Source organism: Bombus flavifrons, chromosome 11 (genome assembly GCF_040668555.2).
Source record: "Bombus flavifrons isolate JBK064 chromosome 11, iyBomFlav1_principal, whole genome shotgun sequence".
Taxonomy (NCBI): Eukaryota; Metazoa; Arthropoda; class Insecta; order Hymenoptera; family Apidae; genus Bombus; species Bombus flavifrons.
Genome location: NC_138452.1, coordinates 8,234,029 through 8,256,887, shown reverse-complemented (window position 1 = coordinate 8,256,887; position 22,859 = coordinate 8,234,029). Strand labels below are relative to the sequence as shown.

General features: G+C 39.8%; 2 protein-coding genes across 8 annotated transcripts in view; one reads left to right on the top strand and one right to left on the bottom strand.

The window, feature by feature from the left end:
- SERCA (ATPase sarcoplasmic/endoplasmic reticulum Ca2+ transporting SERCA) overlaps positions 1-15,321 on the top strand; it is a 56,286-nt gene extending 40,965 nt beyond the window's left edge. For 4 of the 5 annotated variants that reach the window (XM_069123447.1, XM_069123450.1, XM_069123449.1 and 1 more), the window contains 10 exons: positions 1,137-1,523; positions 1,834-2,321; positions 2,495-3,500; positions 3,595-3,815; positions 3,901-4,036; positions 4,113-4,265; positions 4,330-4,463; positions 4,548-4,665; positions 4,759-4,876; positions 5,934-8,634. In XM_069123447.1, the coding sequence (XP_068979548.1) occupies positions 1,137-1,523; positions 1,834-2,321; positions 2,495-3,500; positions 3,595-3,815; positions 3,901-4,036; positions 4,113-4,265; positions 4,330-4,463; positions 4,548-4,665; positions 4,759-4,876; positions 5,934-6,019 (2,847 nt within the window). In that variant the 3' untranslated portion in view covers positions 6,020-8,634. Of the gene's footprint in view, positions 1-1,136; positions 1,524-1,833; positions 2,322-2,494; positions 3,501-3,594; positions 3,816-3,900; positions 4,037-4,112; positions 4,266-4,329; positions 4,464-4,547; positions 4,666-4,758; positions 4,877-5,933; positions 8,635-11,626 lie in introns of those variants that run through there. The other variant, XM_069123451.1, reaches the window with a different exon arrangement.
- A 1,660-nt stretch (positions 15,322-16,981) lies between these two features.
- Positions 16,982-21,185, bottom strand: LOC138184946 (actin-binding Rho-activating protein). Of its 3 annotated transcripts, none has more exons than XM_069123459.1 (4): positions 20,978-21,185; positions 18,131-18,261; positions 17,778-18,027; positions 16,982-17,362 (listed from the first exon to the last, which is right to left on the bottom strand). In XM_069123459.1, exons 1-4 carry the CDS (start codon positions 20,993-20,995, stop codon positions 17,255-17,257), a joined length of 507 nt encoding a protein of 168 aa, XP_068979560.1. In that variant the 5' UTR covers positions 20,996-21,185; the 3' UTR covers positions 16,982-17,254. The 3 variants fall into 3 exon arrangements, with proteins under 3 accessions (XP_068979560.1, XP_068979559.1, XP_068979561.1); XM_069123458.1 differs by lacking the exon at positions 20,978-21,185 and adding an exon at positions 19,451-19,602; XM_069123460.1 differs by lacking the exon at positions 20,978-21,185 and adding an exon at positions 18,602-18,723.
- Positions 21,186-22,859: the final 1,674 nt, after the last annotated feature.

Here is a 22,859-nt window from a genome sequence, read left to right as displayed (position 1 = left end):
TGCGAAAATTGTTTTGAAAAATTCATCTTTCTTCAGAAATTATATAAAAACGAGACTTCTTTTTAGAAAAATTTTCGCACAGATTTATAGGTCTCAAGACACGGTATAACTTTTTCTTCGACTACTTTTTGATGTCTTTTGTCGCTCACGATTTATTAGCACAGTTGCATAAAGGAGTCGGCTCGGTTAAAAGGCTTGATTTCTATTTTAAAATAAAAAACAGGCACGAACGAATTACAGTCAAATTTTTGTATGAACACTTGTACAAAATTTCATCCAAATCCGCGTGTGTCAGTCACCAGGGTTCCCGTGAAAGTTTTATATTCTAAAAATCCTTTTCTTTTCTTTTAACTATTATTCCATACAGGGTGGTTGGTAACTGGTGGTACAAGCGGAAAGGGGGTGATTCTACGCGAAAAAAGAAGTCGAAAATATAGAATACAAATTTTTCGTTTGAGGCTTTGTTTTCGAGAAAATCGACTTTGAATTTAGGCTCGGTACGCGTGCACTTTATCATGTCTCGTTATAACGGATCTCACTGTAGATCGTTGTCTCGATGGAAAAATTAAAAAAAAAAATTTTACTCTATATTTTCGACTTCTTTTTTCGCGTAGAATCACCCCCTTTCCGCTTGTACCACCAGTTACCAACCACCCTGTACGAGAGCGGAACTATCGGGCAACATTTGAGCTGCAAAAATAAAACATACGTACGCGGTGATTTAAAATTTCTCAGTCAAAAATCTTTCGTTTGTTATTAATAAAAATATTGAACGCGCGATAAGAGATTATACAACGCATCGATCGTTGCTGTCGCTAAAAAGAATTTCAATGATTTCGTATAATAAAAACGTCTTGTATAAGCAAATTAGAAAAATGTCGCCGACCTGTCGGTCCTTCGACCTGTCGTTCTTCGTTTCGAGACACTACGACAAAAATACGTTCTTGCTTCCTTTGTTATACATTTTCCTTACTGCCTTTTAGTGGTAACAATACTGTTCAGAAGCATTTTACATTTACACAATCATATATGTATATCATATATTTCGTCTATATCTATAACTGAGGCAGGAAAAATCGCATGATAGAAACCTGCACGAATGTACATTTCTAACGAACGAATTCACGATTCTCCAGGTATTAGCTTTATTTGAGGAGCACGAGGATGCGTTCACGGCCTTCGTCGAGCCCTTCGTCATTTTGCTCATTCTTATTGCCAACGCCGTGGTCGGTGTGTGGCAAGAACGTAATGCCGAGTCTGCGATCGAAGCGTTGAAAGAGTACGAGCCTGAGATGGGCAAAGTCCTGCGAATGGACAAAGCCGGCGTCCAGAGGATTCGTGCCAAGGAGATCGTGCCCGGCGACATCGTGGAAGTGTCCGTCGGTGACAAGATCCCGGCCGATATCCGTCTAACCAAGATCTTTTCGACTACCCTCAGGATCGATCAGTCTATCCTGACCGGTGAATCTGTCTCGGTGATCAAGCATACGGATCCTGTGCCTGACCCACGTGCCGTCAATCAGGTTCGTGTAGTTGATATAATATTCCTATGGTTTTGCGAACGATGAACATTAAGGCTAAAATTTTCTTTCGAGTATTCAGAGTAATATTTAGGATAATATCTGATAACGAATTTCAATAACGATATTGAGAAATTGACAAGACGCTAAGTCGGTCAGTTTGACATCCGAGGATCTGCTAACTGATCAGACCATTGACCAAAATTGATAAAACGTTCATAATCTTATTTCTATCTTACTTTTTCCTTCCGTAATAATCTTAATTTAAAGATTTTAATTTTTAGAGAATTTTAATCTTCCTTTTGTCACACAGGACAAGAAGAACATCTTGTTCTCTGGTACTAACGTAGCCGCGGGTAAGGCTCGCGGTGTCGTCATTGGAACTGGACTGAACACCGCCATTGGTAAGATCCGTACCGAGATGTCCGAGACTGAGGAGATCAAGACGCCTCTGCAACAGAAATTGGACGAGTTTGGCGAACAATTATCGAAGGTTATCTCCGTGATCTGCGTGGCTGTCTGGGCTATCAACATTGGACACTTTAACGATCCCGCTCATGGTGGATCTTGGATCAAGGGAGCCATCTACTACTTCAAGATCGCCGTTGCCCTGGCCGTAGCCGCCATTCCCGAAGGTTTGCCGGCTGTAATTACCACTTGCTTGGCTTTGGGTACCCGTCGTATGGCGAAGAAGAACGCCATCGTGCGATCCTTGCCATCCGTCGAGACCTTAGGTTGTACCTCTGTCATCTGTTCGGACAAGACTGGTACCTTGACCACCAACCAGATGTCTGTTAGCCGGTAAGTTATGTCGATGGACTATTAGCACGATGTTCGTAATTTTTATGCTGATTTGGGAATTTTCAAATTTTCATGGTACCAACGTGGCACCAGTCGAACGTTCATAATGATGATTTTATGGCCAATAATTAATTCTTGTATATTTTTCTCTAAGAATTTACAAATTGTTACAGAATGTTCATCTTCGATAAGATCGAGGGCAACGACAGCAGCTTCCACGAATTCGAGATCACTGGTTCGACCTACGAACCAGTTGGTGAGATTTTCTTGAGAGGCAAGAAGATTCGTGGTCAGGACTACGAAACTCTTCACGAAATCGGTACGATCTGTATCATGTGCAACGACTCCGCTATCGATTTCAACGAATTCAAACAAGCATTCGAGAAGGTCGGCGAGGCAACAGAGACTGCTCTTATCGTTCTTGCGGAGAAGATCAATCCGTACGGTGTCTCTAAGAGCGGACTGGATAGGCGTAACACGGCCATCGCTGCCAGACAAGACATGGAGACGAAATGGAAGAAAGAATTCACTTTGGAGTTCTCTCGCGATCGTAAATCTATGTCTTCTTACTGTACACCCTTGAAACCAACTAAATTGGGTACTGGACCGAAATTGTTCGTTAAGGGCGCCCCAGAAGGTGTCTTGGACAGGTGCACGCACGCTCGTGTTGGATCTACCAAGGTTCCTCTTACATCTACTCTGAAAAATCGTATATTGGATCTGACTCGCCAATATGGTACTGGCCGAGACACTCTGCGTTGTCTTGCTCTTGCCACTGCTGATCACCCAATGAAACCCGACGATATGGATCTTGATGACTCCACGAAGTTCTACACGTACGAAAAGGACCTCACCTTCATCGGTGTCGTTGGTATGCTTGATCCACCTCGTAAGGAAGTATTTGACTCGATTGCCAGGTGTCGTGCCGCTGGTATTCGTGTTATTGTCATTACTGGCGACAACAAGGCTACCGCTGAAGCCATCTGTAGACGTATCGGTGTCTTCGGTGAAGATGAAGATACGACCGGAAAGTCATACTCTGGACGTGAATTCGATGATCTTCCTTCGTCGGAACAAAAGGCTGCCTGCGCCAGAGCTCGTCTGTTCTCTCGTGTAGAACCCGCTCACAAATCCAAGATCGTTGAGTTCTTACAAAGCATGAATGAAATTTCGGCTATGGTAGGTTATTTAATCGATGCTGTCTATATATATCGTAAGAAATGTAAGTCGTGATTTTTATTTTTTTTTCTTTTTTTTCCTTTCTCGATCATAGACTGGTGATGGTGTAAATGATGCGCCTGCTCTGAAAAAAGCTGAGATTGGTATTGCTATGGGATCTGGTACCGCTGTCGCGAAATCTGCCTCTGAGATGGTATTAGCTGACGATAACTTCTCTTCCATTGTCGCCGCTGTTGAGGAAGGTCGTGCCATCTATAACAACATGAAACAATTCATTCGTTATCTGATTTCTTCCAATATTGGTGAAGTCGTAAGGTTTGTACGGATAAACCAATATGTGTATCAAATATCGATAAAAGAAACGGTAAACAACTTACTTAATTCTTCTTAATAATTATAGTATATTCTTGACTGCCGCCCTTGGTCTTCCCGAAGCTCTGATCCCTGTACAACTTTTGTGGGTCAACTTGGTAACTGACGGTCTTCCAGCTACTGCTCTCGGTTTTAATCCACCTGATTTGGACATTATGAGCAAGGTAACGTTGTCAAGTAAATAAGTTGTATTTTATGAAAATGTAAAAGGAAATTATAATTATATTTATAATATTATAGCCTCCTCGTAAAGCCGACGAATCTCTCATCTCTGGTTGGTTGTTCTTCCGCTATATGGCTATTGGTGGATATGTAGGTGCTGCGACTGTTGGATCAGCTGCATGGTGGTTCATGTACAGTCCGCATGGACCACAGATGAGCTATTATCAACTGGTAATTATCATATTAGTCGACGCTCTTGATACGTCATCGTAACGATAATTGCTGTGATTTCCAGACTCATCACTTGGCGTGCTTGGGTGGTGGCGATGAATTCAAAGGCGTTAATTGCAAGATTTTCACAGATCCTCATCCCATGACAATGGCTCTGTCTGTACTCGTAACCATTGAAATGTTGAATGCTATGAACAGGTGATACCATACAAACGAATCTCCTCTTGTAAACGTTTAAACTTATATTAATTTCTACTTTACTTTCTTTTTATTTCCTTTCAGTTTATCTGAGAATCAGTCTCTCGTCACTATGCCGCCCTGGTCTAACATGTGGCTCATTGCCTCTATGGCTCTTTCTTTCACACTCCACTTTGTCATCCTTTACATCGACGTCCTTTCGGTATATAAAGATGCAACAAAAAGAACTGCTGCTCATTTTCTCACTGTTCTTATATGGATGTAATGTAATAACATAAATTATTATTTGTTTTAGTCTGTATTCCAAGTTACTCCTCTAACGGGCGAGGAGTGGGTTACCGTTATGAAGTTCTCCATTCCAGTGGTACTTCTCGACGAAACTCTTAAGTTCATTGCCAGAAAGTTCGCAGATGGTGAGAATCCAATTGACTCAGTGCTTTGGATCGTTCTAATGTGGGCTGTGTTCTTTGGACTATTAAGTATTTGTCCCATATAGAACGTCCGTGAAAACAAACATTTAGTCTAACAGACAGTGTTTTTCCTATGGAAAACATTTTGCAACTGAGTTCTCGGACTTGCAATTGCATTTAAACAAAAACCGAAGTTCTTCCCCGTTGCCCGGGAAGCCTCGAAGATAAGTTATTAATTGAAGTGCGTTTAAGTGAGATTTTAACCAGTTTGACTGTTGTGCATGGTGTTAGTACAACCAATACAGATTTGCCACCAAGGCCCACCATGCCCGCATCACACCGTACCCTGAAGTCGCTCTACAATCATATTACGGGTTTCAGTGGCTTCGAGTGATAAAAAAGAGACCCCGCGCAATCAAAACTATTGTGATTGTTAAATTATTTTCTACGAGTGCCTTTTAAACATTAACTTTCCCTTCCCAACAAAAGAAAAGAAAGAAACGACACCCACCAATGTTTTTTCTAACCTTGATACATTAGTACACCCGTTTCCCTAACCCTGTTGTTAAAACGTATACACTTTGCATGATATTTGAGCACAATGCACTTCTAAAACATTAATTTATTCATCGATAGTTTGTGGTAGTACCTTCAATTCTGTGTAGCCTGTATATTACTGTTTTATACGTACTGCACATCTGACGATGTCTTAGCGTTTTGTAACTGAGAAGTAAGTTATTGCAAGTAAAGTCGAATGCCAAAATTCTCTTTAAATTAGTTAAAACATCGACAGAATAGAGTCCTAGAGAGCATGTTGCACGATATTTTGCGGTAGTTCTATTTTTGGGCACTTAACTTCTCTAACGCACAGCAGCACACACATCATACAATTTTGTTCGTTTCATTTTTACTTGGAGAACATCCTTAGATGTTTTATATTTTCCTTGCCGTATTTATTTCTAATTTTAATTTTCACTCACTGTTTATCTTTCTATCTAACTCTAGCCGCTTTTGTTGTTGCTTGTTCTTAAAACACTTGTTGTTATTCGTTAATCCTTAGCACTTGGAGTGTCTCCTTCGATCAAGACGACAAAACTGGAACTGCCTAACCCGTTGCTGAAATATCAACGCAGAGATTGTGCATGAAGTTGAAAAATTAATGGATCTCACCTTTGAACCCGTCTATTAATTATGTCTTCCTTCCCTCGTAGACGAGTAATTGCATGCACAACCGTACTACCGATGGTAAATCCTAACCAAAACAAAAATATTCACCTCGTAGAACAATCACTATCAATGGTTTTCGAATCCTGCTGTGCTTTACCTATTTCCTTGATGATACTCAATTGTTACATCTGTTTAAGGCATTCTTTAATTACTCGATATTTAGCCTGGTACAAGTAAGAGTCAACTTCAACAGTGTACAGGTAAAAAACGAAATTTACGTATATTTTAATCTTTACCTTTGAATTACGTTAGCACGGCAGGATCATTCTAACATCTTTGCACTATCATTGCATCCACGCTGTTACCTTCACGTGTACTTTACTGGATGTGATTTGTGTCTAAACAATCGATGCCACATAATAGATTTGTAATACCACTAATTCACCGGACACGGGCTGCAAAAGCTCGTGCGTATAAGATACAAAAAAGAGATAATTCGACACTGATCTATGGTCTTTGACAGTCCGTGTCTCGTCATATTAATCTCCCTCGGGATGGTGGTCTGAACACGAGTATAGGAAGCTCGATCAGGAAGTATATCTTTGTTCCTATTAACAACAATTGCCGACAGTTCGAGGCATTGGAATCTCTTCACTTGACTCTTTCATTGTGGAATTATAGGTAAATAGCGAACGATAGTTTTAGCGTATTTGAATAATATACCATTTCTACGAAAGTACACGTTATCAGATGAATAAAATTGACTTTAATCGATAAGTCGACAAAAGTGGATCACCGCGATGAAAGAGTTGACACCATCACGAACGTTCACTGTCCGATAATCTATTTTTTCTCTCTTTTCATTGTACAGAGACACGATATAGTTTTCACATATAAGAAATTTGTAAAAATGAATGTTATGAATGTTATTTACCCTGGACAGTATAAATGTGTTAGATCAGTTCTTGACACGTTACAAACGTTGCTCAGTCGAACGTCCAAGAGAACTGCATACATAGCTTTTCCTCTATAAATACTTTCATATCCTCATTATCATCATCGTCGTCGTTTTCTTCTTTCTCTTCTTCTAGTTGTTCTTGTTGTTACAACCAACGTAGATAAGAATGCTCGAGCATCGAACAAGATTTCGAGTTCAGACTTGCCACCAGATATCCATGCTACATAATATACACGCGCCACATGCGAAAGCGAAAGATCCGGTGTCGTCACGAGTATACGTGGGCCTTTTTAACGCATCTAACTGCTGTCTCTTAGTCATTTCTCTCATTCGGGGTTTTATAAATCGTACCACGTTAGGAAGATACGAGGAAAAAAGTAGTGTCATTCGGCCGAGTCGAGTGCCGTGTTTTCATTTTATTTTTTTTTTTTTTTTTTTTTTTTTGCGAGCAAACTAAGGCGAAAAATATAAATCGGGATAAGCTATTCCTCGACCACGTGCAAACGCAACAAGACTGACGATGTGGCCTCGAGGATCAGTTTGCGTACCTTTTGCGTTCAAAAAAAGACGAGACGATGAGAACGTTCTCTCTTTTTTTTCTCCGTTCTTTTTTTTCTTTGTGTGTCCACCGTTCGTTCGACGCGACGAGTGCATATAATTAATTTAATTCTGCGTGAGACAGCGCCATTCGCAGTGTAACGACTAGTGTAATATATAAATATACATATATGTATGTGTATATATATATTAATTACCGGTTAGGGCGCCATACTACTTTGGTATAGACATAATTAAACTTAATCAGACCCGTGAAGCAAGGATTCGTAAAGAAACATCGAAAAGACTTGTACAATCCGTTTGTCCACGTGCTTAAGGTGCAGCGCTAGAGCGTGCGCGCACTCTAAACCACGCTTTTATTTTATTTCATACTTTTCCCTCCTTTTTCGACTGTATTCAACTCACTAACTTGTATGTTTTATTCGAAATAACGGAATTTACTTTTTGTACAGCGAGATATGATGAAGTATCGGCACGATTTTCTCCGATAATCTCGTGCGAGACATAGTCGATAAACGAAAAATGAAAGTGTAACGTTATAAATGTTTAGTTTTTCCTCTTTTCTTCTTTCCCTCTCTTCGAATTTAATTATTGTATCAGCACGGAGATATCAGCGAGGATCGTGGTGCCGATACGGTCAGAAAAAGCTAAAAGAAATATTAAAAAGATGATTGAAAGAAAAAAAAGAAAAAAGAAAAGTAGAACGGTCTGACAGCACTTCATCAACGCTCAATAAACATTGACGAGAGAAATTCCGTGCTTTCTTTCGTTCACTCGACGTCTCGAACGTTTGTAAGTACTTGCATATTGTGTGGATTGTGTTCTCTTCATCTTTCACTTTTCCTTTTCTTTTGCTCTTCGTTTACTTCCTCCCTTTTAATTAACTCTCATTGACAAAAGATCCGTGACAAAGAAGCCGAGGAGCAGTAGAGAGTGCCATCGATGAAAGAGAAGGCCAATGCAGCGTTGGGCAATTGATCGCACGTTTGAATCGCGATCGGCACGCGCCTTCGAGTATATCTCCTTCGATCGACGATCGAAAGAGAAATTATTTTGGAATTTGTCAGACAAAAAAAGATATATATATATATATATATAAGTATATATATTTTGACTTATCTACCTTCGTAGTATAAATCTTCTCATTCAAACCTGAAGAAGATATAACTCGAAACGTATTGATTAACGATTGATTGATAATAATAAGGAAAAAGAAGAAATAAAAAGCAAGAGAGGGAGAGACAAATAAATTATTGAAAGTTCCACATTTTTTCGCAAGAAGCTTGCCCAACGCTTCAAGTAACCTAATCTAGTACGATATAGCTACGATGATGAAACCACGGTTGCATCGTTCGTGCAGGAAGTACCTATTTCTAATGATATAATGAGATAATAATAATATTAATATTAATAATAATAATGATTAATAACTTATAATAGAGAGTGCGACTACATTGAATGATTTTTTTTTCATGCATACTATCATCGCCACGGATGCACGTTGTGGCGAGCCACGGTGTGTGATGATCCTAATTAATTAGACCCGGGTATATTCATAGTTTAACGAGTAACCGGGACGAGGTTCGATCTTGTACACGGAAAGAAGAAGTTAATAGTAATATAAAGAATTATAAACGATCGCGAGTTACTCGCAGGATCGCTATGAAATAGAACAGTCTATATATATATGTATATACATATATATATATATATATATATATATTATATTATATTATATATATATATATTATACGTATATACCAATATTTCGATCGATGATTGTAAATTAACAAAAAGACAACGTCGATCGATTTATGGGCGACAGATATTTTAATCTGTCGTTAGTAAAAATCGAAAGGTTTATTTATCAGTTTATTTTTATTTATTCGAGTACACATACACACAAACATACACATATATACACAGAGAAGTTCGAATCGAGACCGGAAGAACAATTATAAGTGAAAGTATAAATATCGCATCGCGGCTATCATTAATCTCAATACGATGATTAACTGCGGTCCGATCTAGTGCGTTACTTGTTGTAATAAAAGATAAGAAAAAAAAAGAAAGAAAGAAAGAAAAAAAAACAATGATGTGTTACTAATGCGTGTTCGAAGTTTCATTGATCGGCCTACCACGAGTTAGAAATTACTTGATAAGAATACGGTATATAATTGAGAAGTGGCATCTGCCGCGTGTACGAACATCGAACACTTAATACAATGTGAACTGTAATAAGTGTTTGTCTCCATTCACGCCTGCGACTATTTGTACCTTCTTCTCTCTCATTCATTCACTTCTCCTCCCATTCCCGTGATCTATTTGTATCTTATCCTTTACTGTACTACGACGTCCCGTGCCGTGGTTAATATTGTTAGCGATTTCTGGGTGTACATGGTACTTTTTTTTTTAAAAAAACATATTTTCTTTCCTCTTACTAGTACTTTTCTTTTTTTGTTTATTTATTAGGTTTGGAGATGAAGGAAATAAAGGTTTTTGATCACTCGAAGTGACTTTCTTAAACTTCATTCCTATATTTTTTTCACTCGGTTTCTCGTATTTTCTTCTTCTTTTTCAATTTCTAAATCGAAGTACCGGCAAAACGTTTGTTCGCGGAACGTTTAATGGACACTTGGAGACCTCTACCATTCTTAACTACCGTAGCCTGGATCAGAAATTGCTCCAGGATTCCGACTCGCTCCGTTATCGACCGGACGTGCGAGGAATGGTCGAAAGGATGTGAAATTCGCGAGAGTTCGCTCGTGGGACCGGAAGCGGACCAGTTCGGAATCGTCATCCGCGACTCGAAGCTCGAACAGTCACAACCATCTCGCGTTATATTATACATCATCATCACCGGCCATTCTGTGTTCCCCTCGGAATTGTTGTTTGAATTTTTTGCATGCTTCCTCAGAACAGATAAAAACACAATTTGAAAATCAAAGATGAACAGAATACCAATTTATAACTGTCCTGTTGGCCTGAATGACTGAACAAAAAAAAAAAAAAAAAAAAGCAATCTACTCCTAATCGAAGAAGTTGACCCCGACACACTTTTCTTTGCTAACTCCTGCCTGCTGATGTGTGAAAACTATTCAGTCACAGAGTAAAAACGTAATGTCCGAGGAGAGATCGCTGCTCCACGCGTGGATCCACCAGGTAACAGTTTTTATTATTTCCATTGTTTCTTCTACTAGTTTATGTATCTTATTATTCCCCGCACCCCTTGAGAAAACGCCACGATACATGACGCGACGTATACGACGATATCAGTTGAAAACGACAGTTGAAGAAAAGGAAATAACGTGAAACGATTCGAGTGATTATCCTCGCTTGAGAATGAAAGCGAACTTACGATTTGCTGGCTGTAGGTTTCACCATTTGCTTTTCCTTCATCGATTCCTGTAGCGAGCCATCTTCTACGGTAAATGATTTTTCATTTAACGCACTGCGCGTGGATTATGAACTCGAAGGAATATCTTCTACTTGGAATTCAAACGATTCGTATATTATTCGAGAAGCTTAGCTGTCTGCTAGCTGTTTCTTTCGGCAAGTTTTTTCGGTTAATTACAATCTTTAGCTTCGGTGAATTATAAGCGCAAGGTTCGTGTTGCTCGACTTCGTCATTAAACGAGAAAAAGAAAATACTGTAGGTAAGAGAAAATGGATAAAACAGATGAAACGATGCTTAGAAAATCGTTCGTAGCGCGCCAACAAATTGTTCCACGGTTGTTAGAGAATCCCACGCAATGCGTTGATAGAAAAAGCTTCCGCGTAAAACTCGAACGTATATATTCCGATTAGACGATCTATGAGCAATCTTGGTTAAAATTGTTCGAATCGAACTGAATGACGCACAGACCAGAACCGCGTACACAAGAGAGAAACAGAAGTAAAAAAGAAAAAAAAAAGAACAGGGACGGATAGGGGACAAAAAGTAACATGGACGTTACGGGCCTGGCTGTTAGGATATCCGGTAACCGGGGAACAATGTTCTGACGCGCGTGATTGTTCCCCGTTCACGGTTTCTTGATAATTAATCGAGACTACGTGTGATATGCTTGCAGTGGCACCGCCTGTGACGCCGCCGAAATAAAGCTCGGGAACCGCGATAGGACGAAAATCGCCAGCAGTCCGGACACAGAGAAAAAGATCGTCAGAATGGCACTTAAACAACACCCACCCAAGCAACAACAACCCGCAAGCTGACCGATGGGATCGAGCCGAAAACAGAGATCTTATGAGACACCATCGACACGTTATACACCGACACACGCATATGTACACACATCATACACCAACCACACACACAATGCTATACAGTCGTATACATATAGAGAAAGAACAGACAAAACGGAAACTACGAAACGAGGGGGCGCGTTCTTCGCTTTCGTTGAACGAAACGATTCTGTATCATTGGTAGAACGAGTATGGCGAGTTTCGAGGAAATTTCATAGCAAGCGTAGACGAGGTCCGAGTGCCTGGGTTTGGGTGTTAATTTCGTTGGCTGTTCTCTCGGTGCGTTGACACGTTTGCCATCGGTGGTTTTCTGTGTTGCTCGCCTTCCCCCGTTTTCAATGAAAAAGACGCTAATTAAATATGTAATAAAGGAAAAGACAAGATGTATATCGTTGAACGTGTCGATATTTCAACAGTCTAGCAGTCCGATAAGAAGTTTACAAATTGTATATTAATAAAATATGTTTGAAATATGTCTTCTATCTATAGACAAAAAAAACTGATCGAACACTTCGCTATACTCGTTCCACCGATTATGCTCAATATAGTGACCGCGCCCTAATAGAGGGGTGTTTAGAGACAGACAGACAGAGAGGGAGAAAGAAAGAGAGAGAGAGAGAGAAAGAGAGGAGAAGGAAAAATTCACATTCGAAGAGACAAAGGGGGTACTCGTCATTCACGGCGGTGCGAAAAATGATCGAGGAAGTTCGAGACAAAGAAAGAACGAAAACAATGAAAAGAAGAAATACGATCGATCACAGTTTCAGGCTCAGGCTTCGAGAATCCAGAAAAAAGACTCGAGTTCTCGAGGCAGTTGCAGACAAAGAGATACAAACGAACGTCTAATCGGAGCAGCTTGCCAAGTTTGTCACGGTTGATCCACACGACAGATGGAAGGATCGACGAGCAAGTTGAAAAGTCTTCGCGACGCGGTGTAGGGAAAGAATCGAACTAATCGATGTGTGCCTGTGTTATTATGTTGCAGCAAACGAAGCGGTTGTCGACAAGTGGGCCTAGGCTTGTCTCGTCGTGCTCCGTCGGCAACAGAATTCCTCTGCCAAGCACGAACCAAGAAACAATCCATACACGCGTGTACACACACACACACATATACCAAAAAAAAAATCAATATTAATAACAATAATATAACACTATAACGAAAAACTAGGTGAAAAGGAGACACGGAATAGAAGCAAGCATGGCCGAAAGCGAAGACACGAAATAGTGGAACCGATGGAAGCGGAGAGGAACCAGACTGGAGCCATGCGAGAAATTCCAAAATTCCAACACTTTCAGGGAAAGTCGAAAGAAATTCCAGAGAAATTCGCGCGAACGTTACGACGATGTGATAATCATGAGTGAGAACGAAAGATAAATGAAAGATCGAATGACGTTTGGGTAGAGACACGACCTGCTGTAACGTTAGAGCGGCTGGACTGCGTCGGTAATGCAGGGAGGAGCTGAGATAGATCGCTCTCTATTATCATTTTACACCTACTCCGATTTCCTGGCTGGCTACCGTGTCACGCACTGCCGCTGCTTTTCCGTTTCATCGTCTACTGGTCCTTGCAGGGATTTTGTTCGCGTGTTTCCTATTCTTTGTACAGGGAATATATATGTACATAATATACCGTGTCGTATCGTGTCGTCGGTCAAGCCGAAACGCCGCGAAGAGTAAATGAAGAGATTGAAAATCGTGGTTTCTGATGAAGAGTAGATAAAAAAAAATGAATGGAAAGGGGGAAAAAATCTTTTTATGTTTTATCTAGAACAATACGCTGATTTAAATCTTTCGACCGACAGTATGGTTGTTTCTTTTTTTTTTTTTTTTTAGAGTCGCGTAACGATCGAATGGTATAACCATCGAGTTTTCGTTATCATTAATTCTATAACTTCTTTAACGTCGGTAGAATTTATTGTAGTGTTAGCTGGTAGAGTTTTTTATCTTTAAAGGAGCTATGTTTTCTTCGATTAATTAGCAAACTAACTGCAGAATTATTGATATCTTTCTTTTTTTAAACTGAGTAAGGAACTTATTACCGGATCCACTTATTTCACATTTCTAGCTCATTCTCTTTACGAACAACTTTCTTCTCCTTTTCTTCTTCTTTCTCTTTTCTTCTGGCTTCTTTTTTTCTTCTATCCATTCCTTCTTCTTTCTCGACCCTTTTTCTCTCTGTCTCTCTTTCTCTGTCTCTCTTTCTCTGTCTCTCCCTCTCTCTCTCTCTCTCTCTCTTTCATAACTTCCACGCGTTTCTTTTCTCTAATCGTGTCTTCTTATCGCCATCCTTAAAGACACTCTATATTTTCTACTGAAAAGAGACACACCTGTGCATCATCCTGGAAAGACTTTTTCCCTTGAAATATATTCAAGGTTCCTATCTGAAAAATACTCTAATAACCACGAAACGCTCCAACGAACACCGTCGAACGTCTAGCAGAACGCTTGAAACGCGATGAAACACGCGTTTCCGCGATGATGATCGTCACGATGATTCTAGTTCTCAGCCACCGAGGACGTCGTTGTCAACATCACCGAGTTCACAGTTCTTTCCGCTCCAATTGCCGTACCTCGGGGAACATGCTCGAGCGATTTTCGGCGAGAGACACAACGATCGAGGTGAAGAAAACCGGGACGCCGATTGTCGAAAGTTACAGAAGGAACTTGGTCGTTGAAAATTCTGTCGAAGCTCGGCTCCAGGATGGAATTCGCAATGGCGTGGGAGGGTAACAAATAAAGACGAAGGCGACAACCGGTGGCGGAAACGCGGTGGAAAAGCAGTGAGAATCGACGATGCGTTACCTCCCTTTTGTCGTTGGATCGTGTGGTACACGTTTTTAGGACGAGTGAAAGTAATAAAAATGGTATATCCTGATCGGTGACGTAACTTTCAACGGAGGCTTCCGGCGTAACGATCGTCGTTTCCATTAAAACGACGATGGATCGGTGCCACCCACTCGGAGGGTGTAACGATCGCGGAAGCCTCCTGACGCTCACGAAACTTACGCCACTAGAGAGAAGAATTTAAGAAGAATTGTTAATAATAACGATGTTAAAACATACACAAAACACACACAGAAAAAAAAGAAGGAAAAAAATCGATGAAGCTCGCGAGATATAATTATTGTACATAAAAAGAGTAACGAAAGGATACGTTGTCACGCGCGATATTTAGAGAGAAATTGATTATTATTATTATATATATATATATTATGATTAAGAGACATTAAATATATATATACATATATTTTTCTTCGTGAAGAAAGCGCACAGACAGTCGCAGACCCGAGCGACCTCTCGGACAATCGAACGGACGCCTCTCGAGCGAGAAGGATTCGAATCGACAGAAACGAAGAAAACCCGGATCCCCTGTGCTTTTTCTTTCTCAGCTTCGTTTCCTGATTTTCTTTTTCTTCTTTCGAGTTTATTTGGTTTAATATTAAGATGGAATTAACTGCCTGTGAATATTTCTGATTGTTAGGAGAGAAAAAAAACAAAGAAATTATCTTTCTTTTACCTGGATTCCTTTTTTCTCTCCATCTGCTTCCTGTTTCTTATCGTCGATATCGATGGAAGATGTTGCCACCCGACGAGTTACTCTCGCTTCCTTTTGTCCGTTTTCGTTCTGTTCTTCTTTCTTCTTGCTTGAGACCCTTGCTCGTAGCTAATACATCAGACGGTTCGATGAAACGATCAGTCGATTCCTACGAATCTTGGCGGGAACACGAACGTAACGAGGAATTCGATTCGGTTACTTTCGCTGTCTGTGCCAGGAACACAATGACTCGTGGCTTGTTGGCAAGATTTTTTACTCGACATCCTACAAAGAAGCAACAATCCCGCTGGCTAAGCTACATTCTGATAAAAAATTCGTTATCTTTAGAATTAGAAATACAGAAGTTCGTTCTTGTACCCATAAGACGAGTTTAAACGTCTGATTTTCGAATTAACGAGCGACAGGTATCGTGTATCGTTCGTCTAGAAATCGTCCAAATATTACACACTATTAGCTGCTAATAAATTACGTAATAACGTGGCAATAATTAGATATCTTCGAAAATTCGCCTTTGACGCGTTAAACGCGCAAGTAATTTCGCTTTGCCTTCCATTTAGCGCGTAAACGCGGAATACGCGCCCCAGTATACGAACAAGAGACGAAAGTTTACGTACATAACGTTTAGCGTGTTAAGGCTAAGTAGCTGCGCATTTTTCCTCGACAGCGTAATTTTCAAACGCGTGTTCGAATTGGGCGACCGCGCCGATCCACAGCAAACCGATGACCCAACCAACCACTGAGTCATCCGTAAACGAAAACGTTGGAACGCGCAACGATATCGTTTTCAGCAAACTGTGACACTTTTGATCTCAAGTTTTTCCATCGTCTAAGCTCGTGTCTAAGATGCTCTCCCGCGTTCTCTGCCTTTTGACATCTATTTTCCACGTATCGTCACTTCTCCCAATTTTTCAAACTATCTTCTAAACCACTGATCGAAGCTTTACGCAAAGTTTTAGGAAATTTCTAATAAGAAACGATAGTTATCTTGTCAAATTTAATAAGTTTAGCATATTATCACAGTAATTATGGAAAGACGAAGATAACAAGAGAATTGACGACGGACTCTACTTCAAAGAAGCAGAGCCAATCGCAATTTCTTCAAAGAAGAAAGGAAAAGACAACGGTAGTATGCCAGCGAAACGGACGTCGTTTTGGTCCATTGTTACACGAAAGGACGTTGCCTAATCGTTCTCGCTCGAGGTCGCAGTACACGTCGAGAAATTTCGTTGTATTCTTCTGAAAACGGCGGCAAGCCTTGCGTTATTTTTAATGTTGTACGTGAACAGCTCTGTACGAATAAAGGTTTGGAAGTAACGGAGCGAATGGTCTACGCTGATCCCGTTTCTTTTCAGCAAATAGCGAAGAGATTGGATTTGCCAGGACAATCGACAGTGTGTCGAACGGAGACGCTCTAAACCGACGCTACTCCTCGGTAATTTTCCCAGATTCTTAGAGTACAATCTCTGTACAAATGTTTGCGTCCAAATATTGTGAAACTTCTTTATCTACGATTCTCAAGATTCGCCAGTTTATTTTCGAGATTTTGGTTTGGTCAGGACAATTGTTTGGTATAATCGTTTGAGACGGTTAAGATTGAGAGAGGGAGAGAGAAATACCGAGGAAATCTTTGCTAGAAAAGAATCTTTATTCCTAATAATTCTATGGAAATATCACATTGCACATATTTGTCCTTCATCGACCTACATCATCATCTCATTCTTCGACTTCGACCACTCGTTCGTCTCACGTACACTTCGAATAAAAATTACAAACTATACAATGGCCGTTCGCGTTGCTTCAACGGCTGTGTCGTAAATAAATACAGGATAACGTTGGGTAACACAGTTGCAGCAGGGACTCTTCACCATGGAATTATTCGCCGAACCACGAAGACGATTGTTAGCTTATGGGCGTCTCCTGTGCAATTTCTTTTAGCCGCTGTTTGAACATTTCCCGGATTTCGTTGATGGGCTTCACCAGGTAGATGGGTACGTCGTCGTCTCGTCTCTGTAATAAGTTGATGGCGATCGATCAAGATAAGAAATCGAGCGCAATATGTTTCGACTATAAAGTCTTAATCTTGATTTACGAGGCCACTTTATCGGCTAAACTTCGTCATTAATTTTAGTACAATTTGTTAATCCGTTCCCGAGTTTCGTCACGCGTCATTCTAAGCTTTCGTGAATCATTTGTTTGCGAAAGAAATTCTGATTGCCCAACACGAGGAACGTAGTTGCAAAACCATAAAGAATATTTTTTAAAAATAGAGAAATATATATTTAAAAGAAAAAGAAGAAGCGGAGAAGTATTTTTAAAGAATAGAAAAATTTGAAAGACGTCGAGTTGCGTCTACTGGTAATTTAAAACGAACGTAGTTGCACTCTAACTTTCAAGGAGAATATAATTATTAATAACGCGATACCTGAAACAGTACTTCTCCTTCAAAGTCCACGAGCTTCTGTTTCCTGGCTCTCAACAGTAGTCCTACGCATTTGTCGCTGATGTGGGTGTAAATGTTGAATAGGTCGCCAAACGTGATTGCGATGATTTCTGGTCGATCGCGACACGGCGTGCCCTCTTGATGAATAATCTCGCAAAGTTCGAGCACCTCTTTGAGGATGTGCGCCGTGGCTTTGCGACCACGAATATCTGTCAAGGAGCCAGCTTCTGGTCTGAAGTTCGATCAAGCATTTCGTTAAAAACTATACTTGCGAAGACTAACGATCAGTCGCTTAAGTACAGGAAGAATTTTCTTCTAAAATGACGCTAACTCACCTGCCGTATTCTTCTTTCGAGAATTTCCTTTTTTCGATATTCGAGCCGGATGTGAACGGATTTTTGCTCTGCTTGTCTTTGTGCTTGTTCGCGTATTGGTCGAACATCGCTACTTTGTCGCTGAACGATTCCTGAAAAGAAGAAACAGCCGTTGAATTCTTAAGTTCTGACCAGTTTTACGTTATACGGCGTACAAGTGTATTCTTTAATTGTTCTCCAAAATTAATTCCAAGTGTTCTCTCTATTTTGAACAGTGTACGTTTCGAGCATTTTTACGCGGAACTGAAATTGAAAGTATTTCGTCCTCGGATTTCCATCACCTCGCGAACAATTATCGTAGCTACGACGTTCGAATTCGTTGCATCAACGAGAAAAAATTAGATCGCAGCGAATGTCACGGAGAAGAAAAATGAAAGTTGGTTTGACGTATCGATAAGACATTGAGTGAAATATTCGAAGCAAGAGAAGTACCTTTGCAATGAAAAAATTGTAGAACGCGCAACGTTCGAAGCGACCAGGAATATTCGCAAGAAGACTACAACATGGTCGAGCGAGAACTGACGCGGTGCTAGAAGCAACAGCGGGGCTTCTAATGCTCGAATAATCCAGCTGAGAAAGTATTCGCCTCGCGTAATCGTGAAAGCAGCTTGAAAATACATCGATCTAGCGCGTATTTACGACCATTCGGTGTAACAATTGAATTTCCAACATTTTGTACTTCTCTAACGAAAGAAATCATCGAGATTAAGGCCACGTCGGAGATATTTTGTATCACTTTCACTTGGAAACGCTCTTTCGACAAGCAAACGAAAAATTATTCAGACAAATTCTTCAATCCAAAGATTCTTTCAATCTGAACCTGTCAATCAGATGATTTCTCACGCGAAAGTTGCAAATTATCGCGATTTGAGTTATTAGGTTGTCCCAAAAGTTGCTTTCGTTTCATAAACAAGTAGTGGATGTACGCACAACATTTTTTGTTTTATATTATTTTATTGAATTACGTTTGATCCATTTTATTCTATTACTGCAAAATGGATCATACATAAATCCATAAAATAATGTAAAATACAAAATTAATTAAAATAAAATAAAATAAAAAAGTTGTGCATGTATTATTTCACTTATGAAACGAAAGAAACTTTTCGGACAACCTAATACATTGCTTTAGCTTCCTTCCGATGTAAATGTGGCATTCGATAATTAAAGCGGAGCATCGAAACAATTTTATTTCAAAACGCAGAAATAATCGATAAAAACCGATCGTCTTGTTCTACCAGTTTCGTTCGCGAACACTGTTAACAGGTGAGCATCACTTACTTCGTCGGAGTCACTCATCGTGCAAAATTCTAACGTTCGTGAGAAGTTTGCGGTTTCGAATAAATTTTGAAGTTCCTATCGCTGATGCACGGAGGAGACTGAGGATTCGAGGCAAGTGTTAGGAAGATGACAGTGCTACGGTACGTCTAATCAACGACGTTGGATGATGGCCAGTTTCGACCATTAAAGAGCGATCCTGACCATATAAGACACCTGGCTGGCACTTCGACAAATTGTTGCCGATGTATACAGTCAACGGCCGAATTAATTTTCCGAATCGAAAGAAATGACCACAGCAGGGTCTTGCGTGGAACGAGGAGTCAGGATCTCGAATAAATATTAGGACTATTGTCTCACGCGTGATTACGATTTCCTGTGGTTTATAATTTAGAAATATTAATTACGTTCATTCTATATATTCCACATAGTAATCGCGTATTTTATATTTTACTATGGGAGCTACTATTAGCGAAGATCCTACGAGATTTCGATCACCACTTTACAAGAATTTATTTTGTCGTAATTTGTACTAGGAGTTATTTATAACGTTACTGTGAAAATAGAAAACTTGTAGAATTTTGGTAATAATATTCTTCCTTTACTGGGAAAAGGTAGAGATTAATGGCGACGTTCGTTTTCAAGAACTTCCTTTGTAATATGTACGAAATGATAACAAAATTTTATTGCATGGAAATCGCCATCGTACGTCGATCGATCAAAAGACGAAAGAATAGAGGAAAATATATAGATACTTGCTAACCGTGTGCAAAGACTAAGGAAGAAACGTGTATTCAAATGATCGAAAAATCTAAATGCACGGAAGGTAAACTCTGTGCAGGCGCGATGGCGCGCTTGGTTCAGTAGAATAGGCCCACCCTGATCAGACGCAAGTTCACTGTCAAGGCTGGCCAAAACTACGAGGTCGCTCCACGAATAATGTATCCTCTGCGACGCTGGAGTTTCAAATTATGAAATTCACCATGACAGGCATTTTACGCGCTAGGAATAGAAAATTTAATAGAAAAATAAAAAGCAATATGGATAATGAGAAAAGACGTCAGTGTCATATAATCCATTGCAGAATAGAGAAGAATTATTCGTTACTTATCAGAGCAGAATGGAATTAATTATTAGAAAGAAACTAAGAAATATTAATGCAATATAATCGGACGAAGATATAATTGGTTAATTAACAAAGAATAGCTATTTATTCTCATCTGACATACGGTAAAAAGGAAATATATTATATGCGCCAAAGAACCTGCATTATCTATGGAGTATAAACGAAGGAAACTACAACTGGTTAATTACCAACAGATAATTAGTTATCTTCAGATGCACCTGACACGAGTTACGCTTCTGCATCGTGCATAATCAACTAGACCAATTAAAAGTACAATCTCTCGAAGGATAGATACGTTTGAAAAATCCTGTATTACATATACAAATATCTAAGAAGAGTCACAGTCTGTTTCATGCATAACCAACCGAACCAATTAAAAATACAATCTCTCGGAAGATACTCACTAGCATTACCGAAGACATCGTTTCGCCGTGAACTGTGAAATTCGATGAAACGAACTAGACGACGAAACGAAATAGAAAACTAGAAGAGGAATAAGGAACTGGACTATCCGTAATACTGTTTGGTGCTGATTCGTACGATTCGCGATGAAGATATTCTCGCGAGGTCTGCTAGTCTCTGGTCACTTGTGTGCGAATGCAGCGTCGCGACGCCTCGCGTCTTTTTATAAGATACCAGCTACGTCAAAAGGCTCCCACCAAGAAATTCCAACTGCCGAAATATTTGCCGCGTTTCCGAGCCAATTCCACGGGAATTCGCGCCGTGTCAGCCGACACCAACACCGGAAATGATAATTCTTCGGCATTGGGACGCGCGCCGCATCCACCCCTTTATCTTGGCTTGGTCCGTTCATCAAAACCACGGCTATTCCAATCAGAAGATCGTACATCTTTGTCGACATTTACGTTTCTAACTTTATTAAACATCCGTAACGCCATGTCATTTGCAGTTCGTATTTTCGTCGTAACGTTTCTATTCTATTCCAATACATTTCAAAAATGTCTTTTATGCCGCTATCGTGGTATTCGTGGCGCCACTGTATTTCGTCGACTTACGACACGGATTGATGGAATTTGCGGCAATAGGAAAGTAGCTGCCATATTAAAATTGTACTTATCGGAAAAGAAAGGAAGATACAAGTTTCATATCGTAGTTGCGCGAAAGTTTATTACTACGAATACTAGTTGACGATGAATTTATCGGACGTTTCGAAAAACCATTTGATTTGAAGCGATTTTCGGCTGGTTTTTATTCGTTTGCTCAAATTACTCAAAGTTGGAAAGCGGAGTGGCCAGTTCATCGCAGCGGACTCTTCAGTTGTAAGTTTTTTACGTTTGCAAATTCTTCGCGGACGATTACAACGAAGGGGACTCTCTCAAAATTTGATAAATCAAAGAGAAGCGAAGATGATCACGATCGAAGATAACGCAGCTTTCAAGAACATCTTGTACCTTAAATTAATTATCGATATAAATCGCGACGAGATGATCGGGAATAAAATCGAGAACGTTCCAAACGCTTCGCCAGGAATTAATTGCAATTTGAATATCGTCGCGCGTTTCCTACATTCGGCTCCATGTTGTGATATTTCATTTGAAATTCCTGTCATGTATCCGCCGTGTTTTATTAATAGCAAATAGCGGATTCGCGGGGGATGCGCGGTTTGATTTGAAGATACGTAGATTCCTGGAATATCGACTTTCAAGGAAACGCGGTACACGTATAAAAGTGAAAATACGCGAACGTAGAATCGAACGTTCGTTTGGACCGATGCGTGCGAATGATACGCGTTCCGTGCTAATTTTAAATGCCGGCATCTTCCAATGAAATTCCAGTTCATACACATGGCCATCGTTTTCAGCATACGCCGACTAAATTAAACGTTGAATAGACAATTCGGTTAAGATAGAAATCGATGAATGAATTTATTCGTCACGGACTTTGTTGTTTCATTTATTTATAGATTCTTTCTTACTACTAGTGAAGATTAGTGAAGATTAGTATTCATTATCTAGTATTGAAATAGTAGTACTGTTTAGTATATTGAGTTGTCCGAAAAGTTTCTTTCGTTTCATAAATTGATAATAGATGGACAATAATTTCTGTTCTATATTATTTTATTGAATTAGGTATCGTCCATTTCGTTCTATTTCTATCATTATGTTCGTGCATAATTCGATAAACTAATATAAAACAGAAAACATTGTGCGTCTATTATTTCTTTATAAAACGAAAGGAACTTTTCGGACAACCTAATATTAAATAGTACAATTAACTTGGTTTATGGTGTTTCGTTACATTCTTTACGTTAGTCGTTGCTCATTG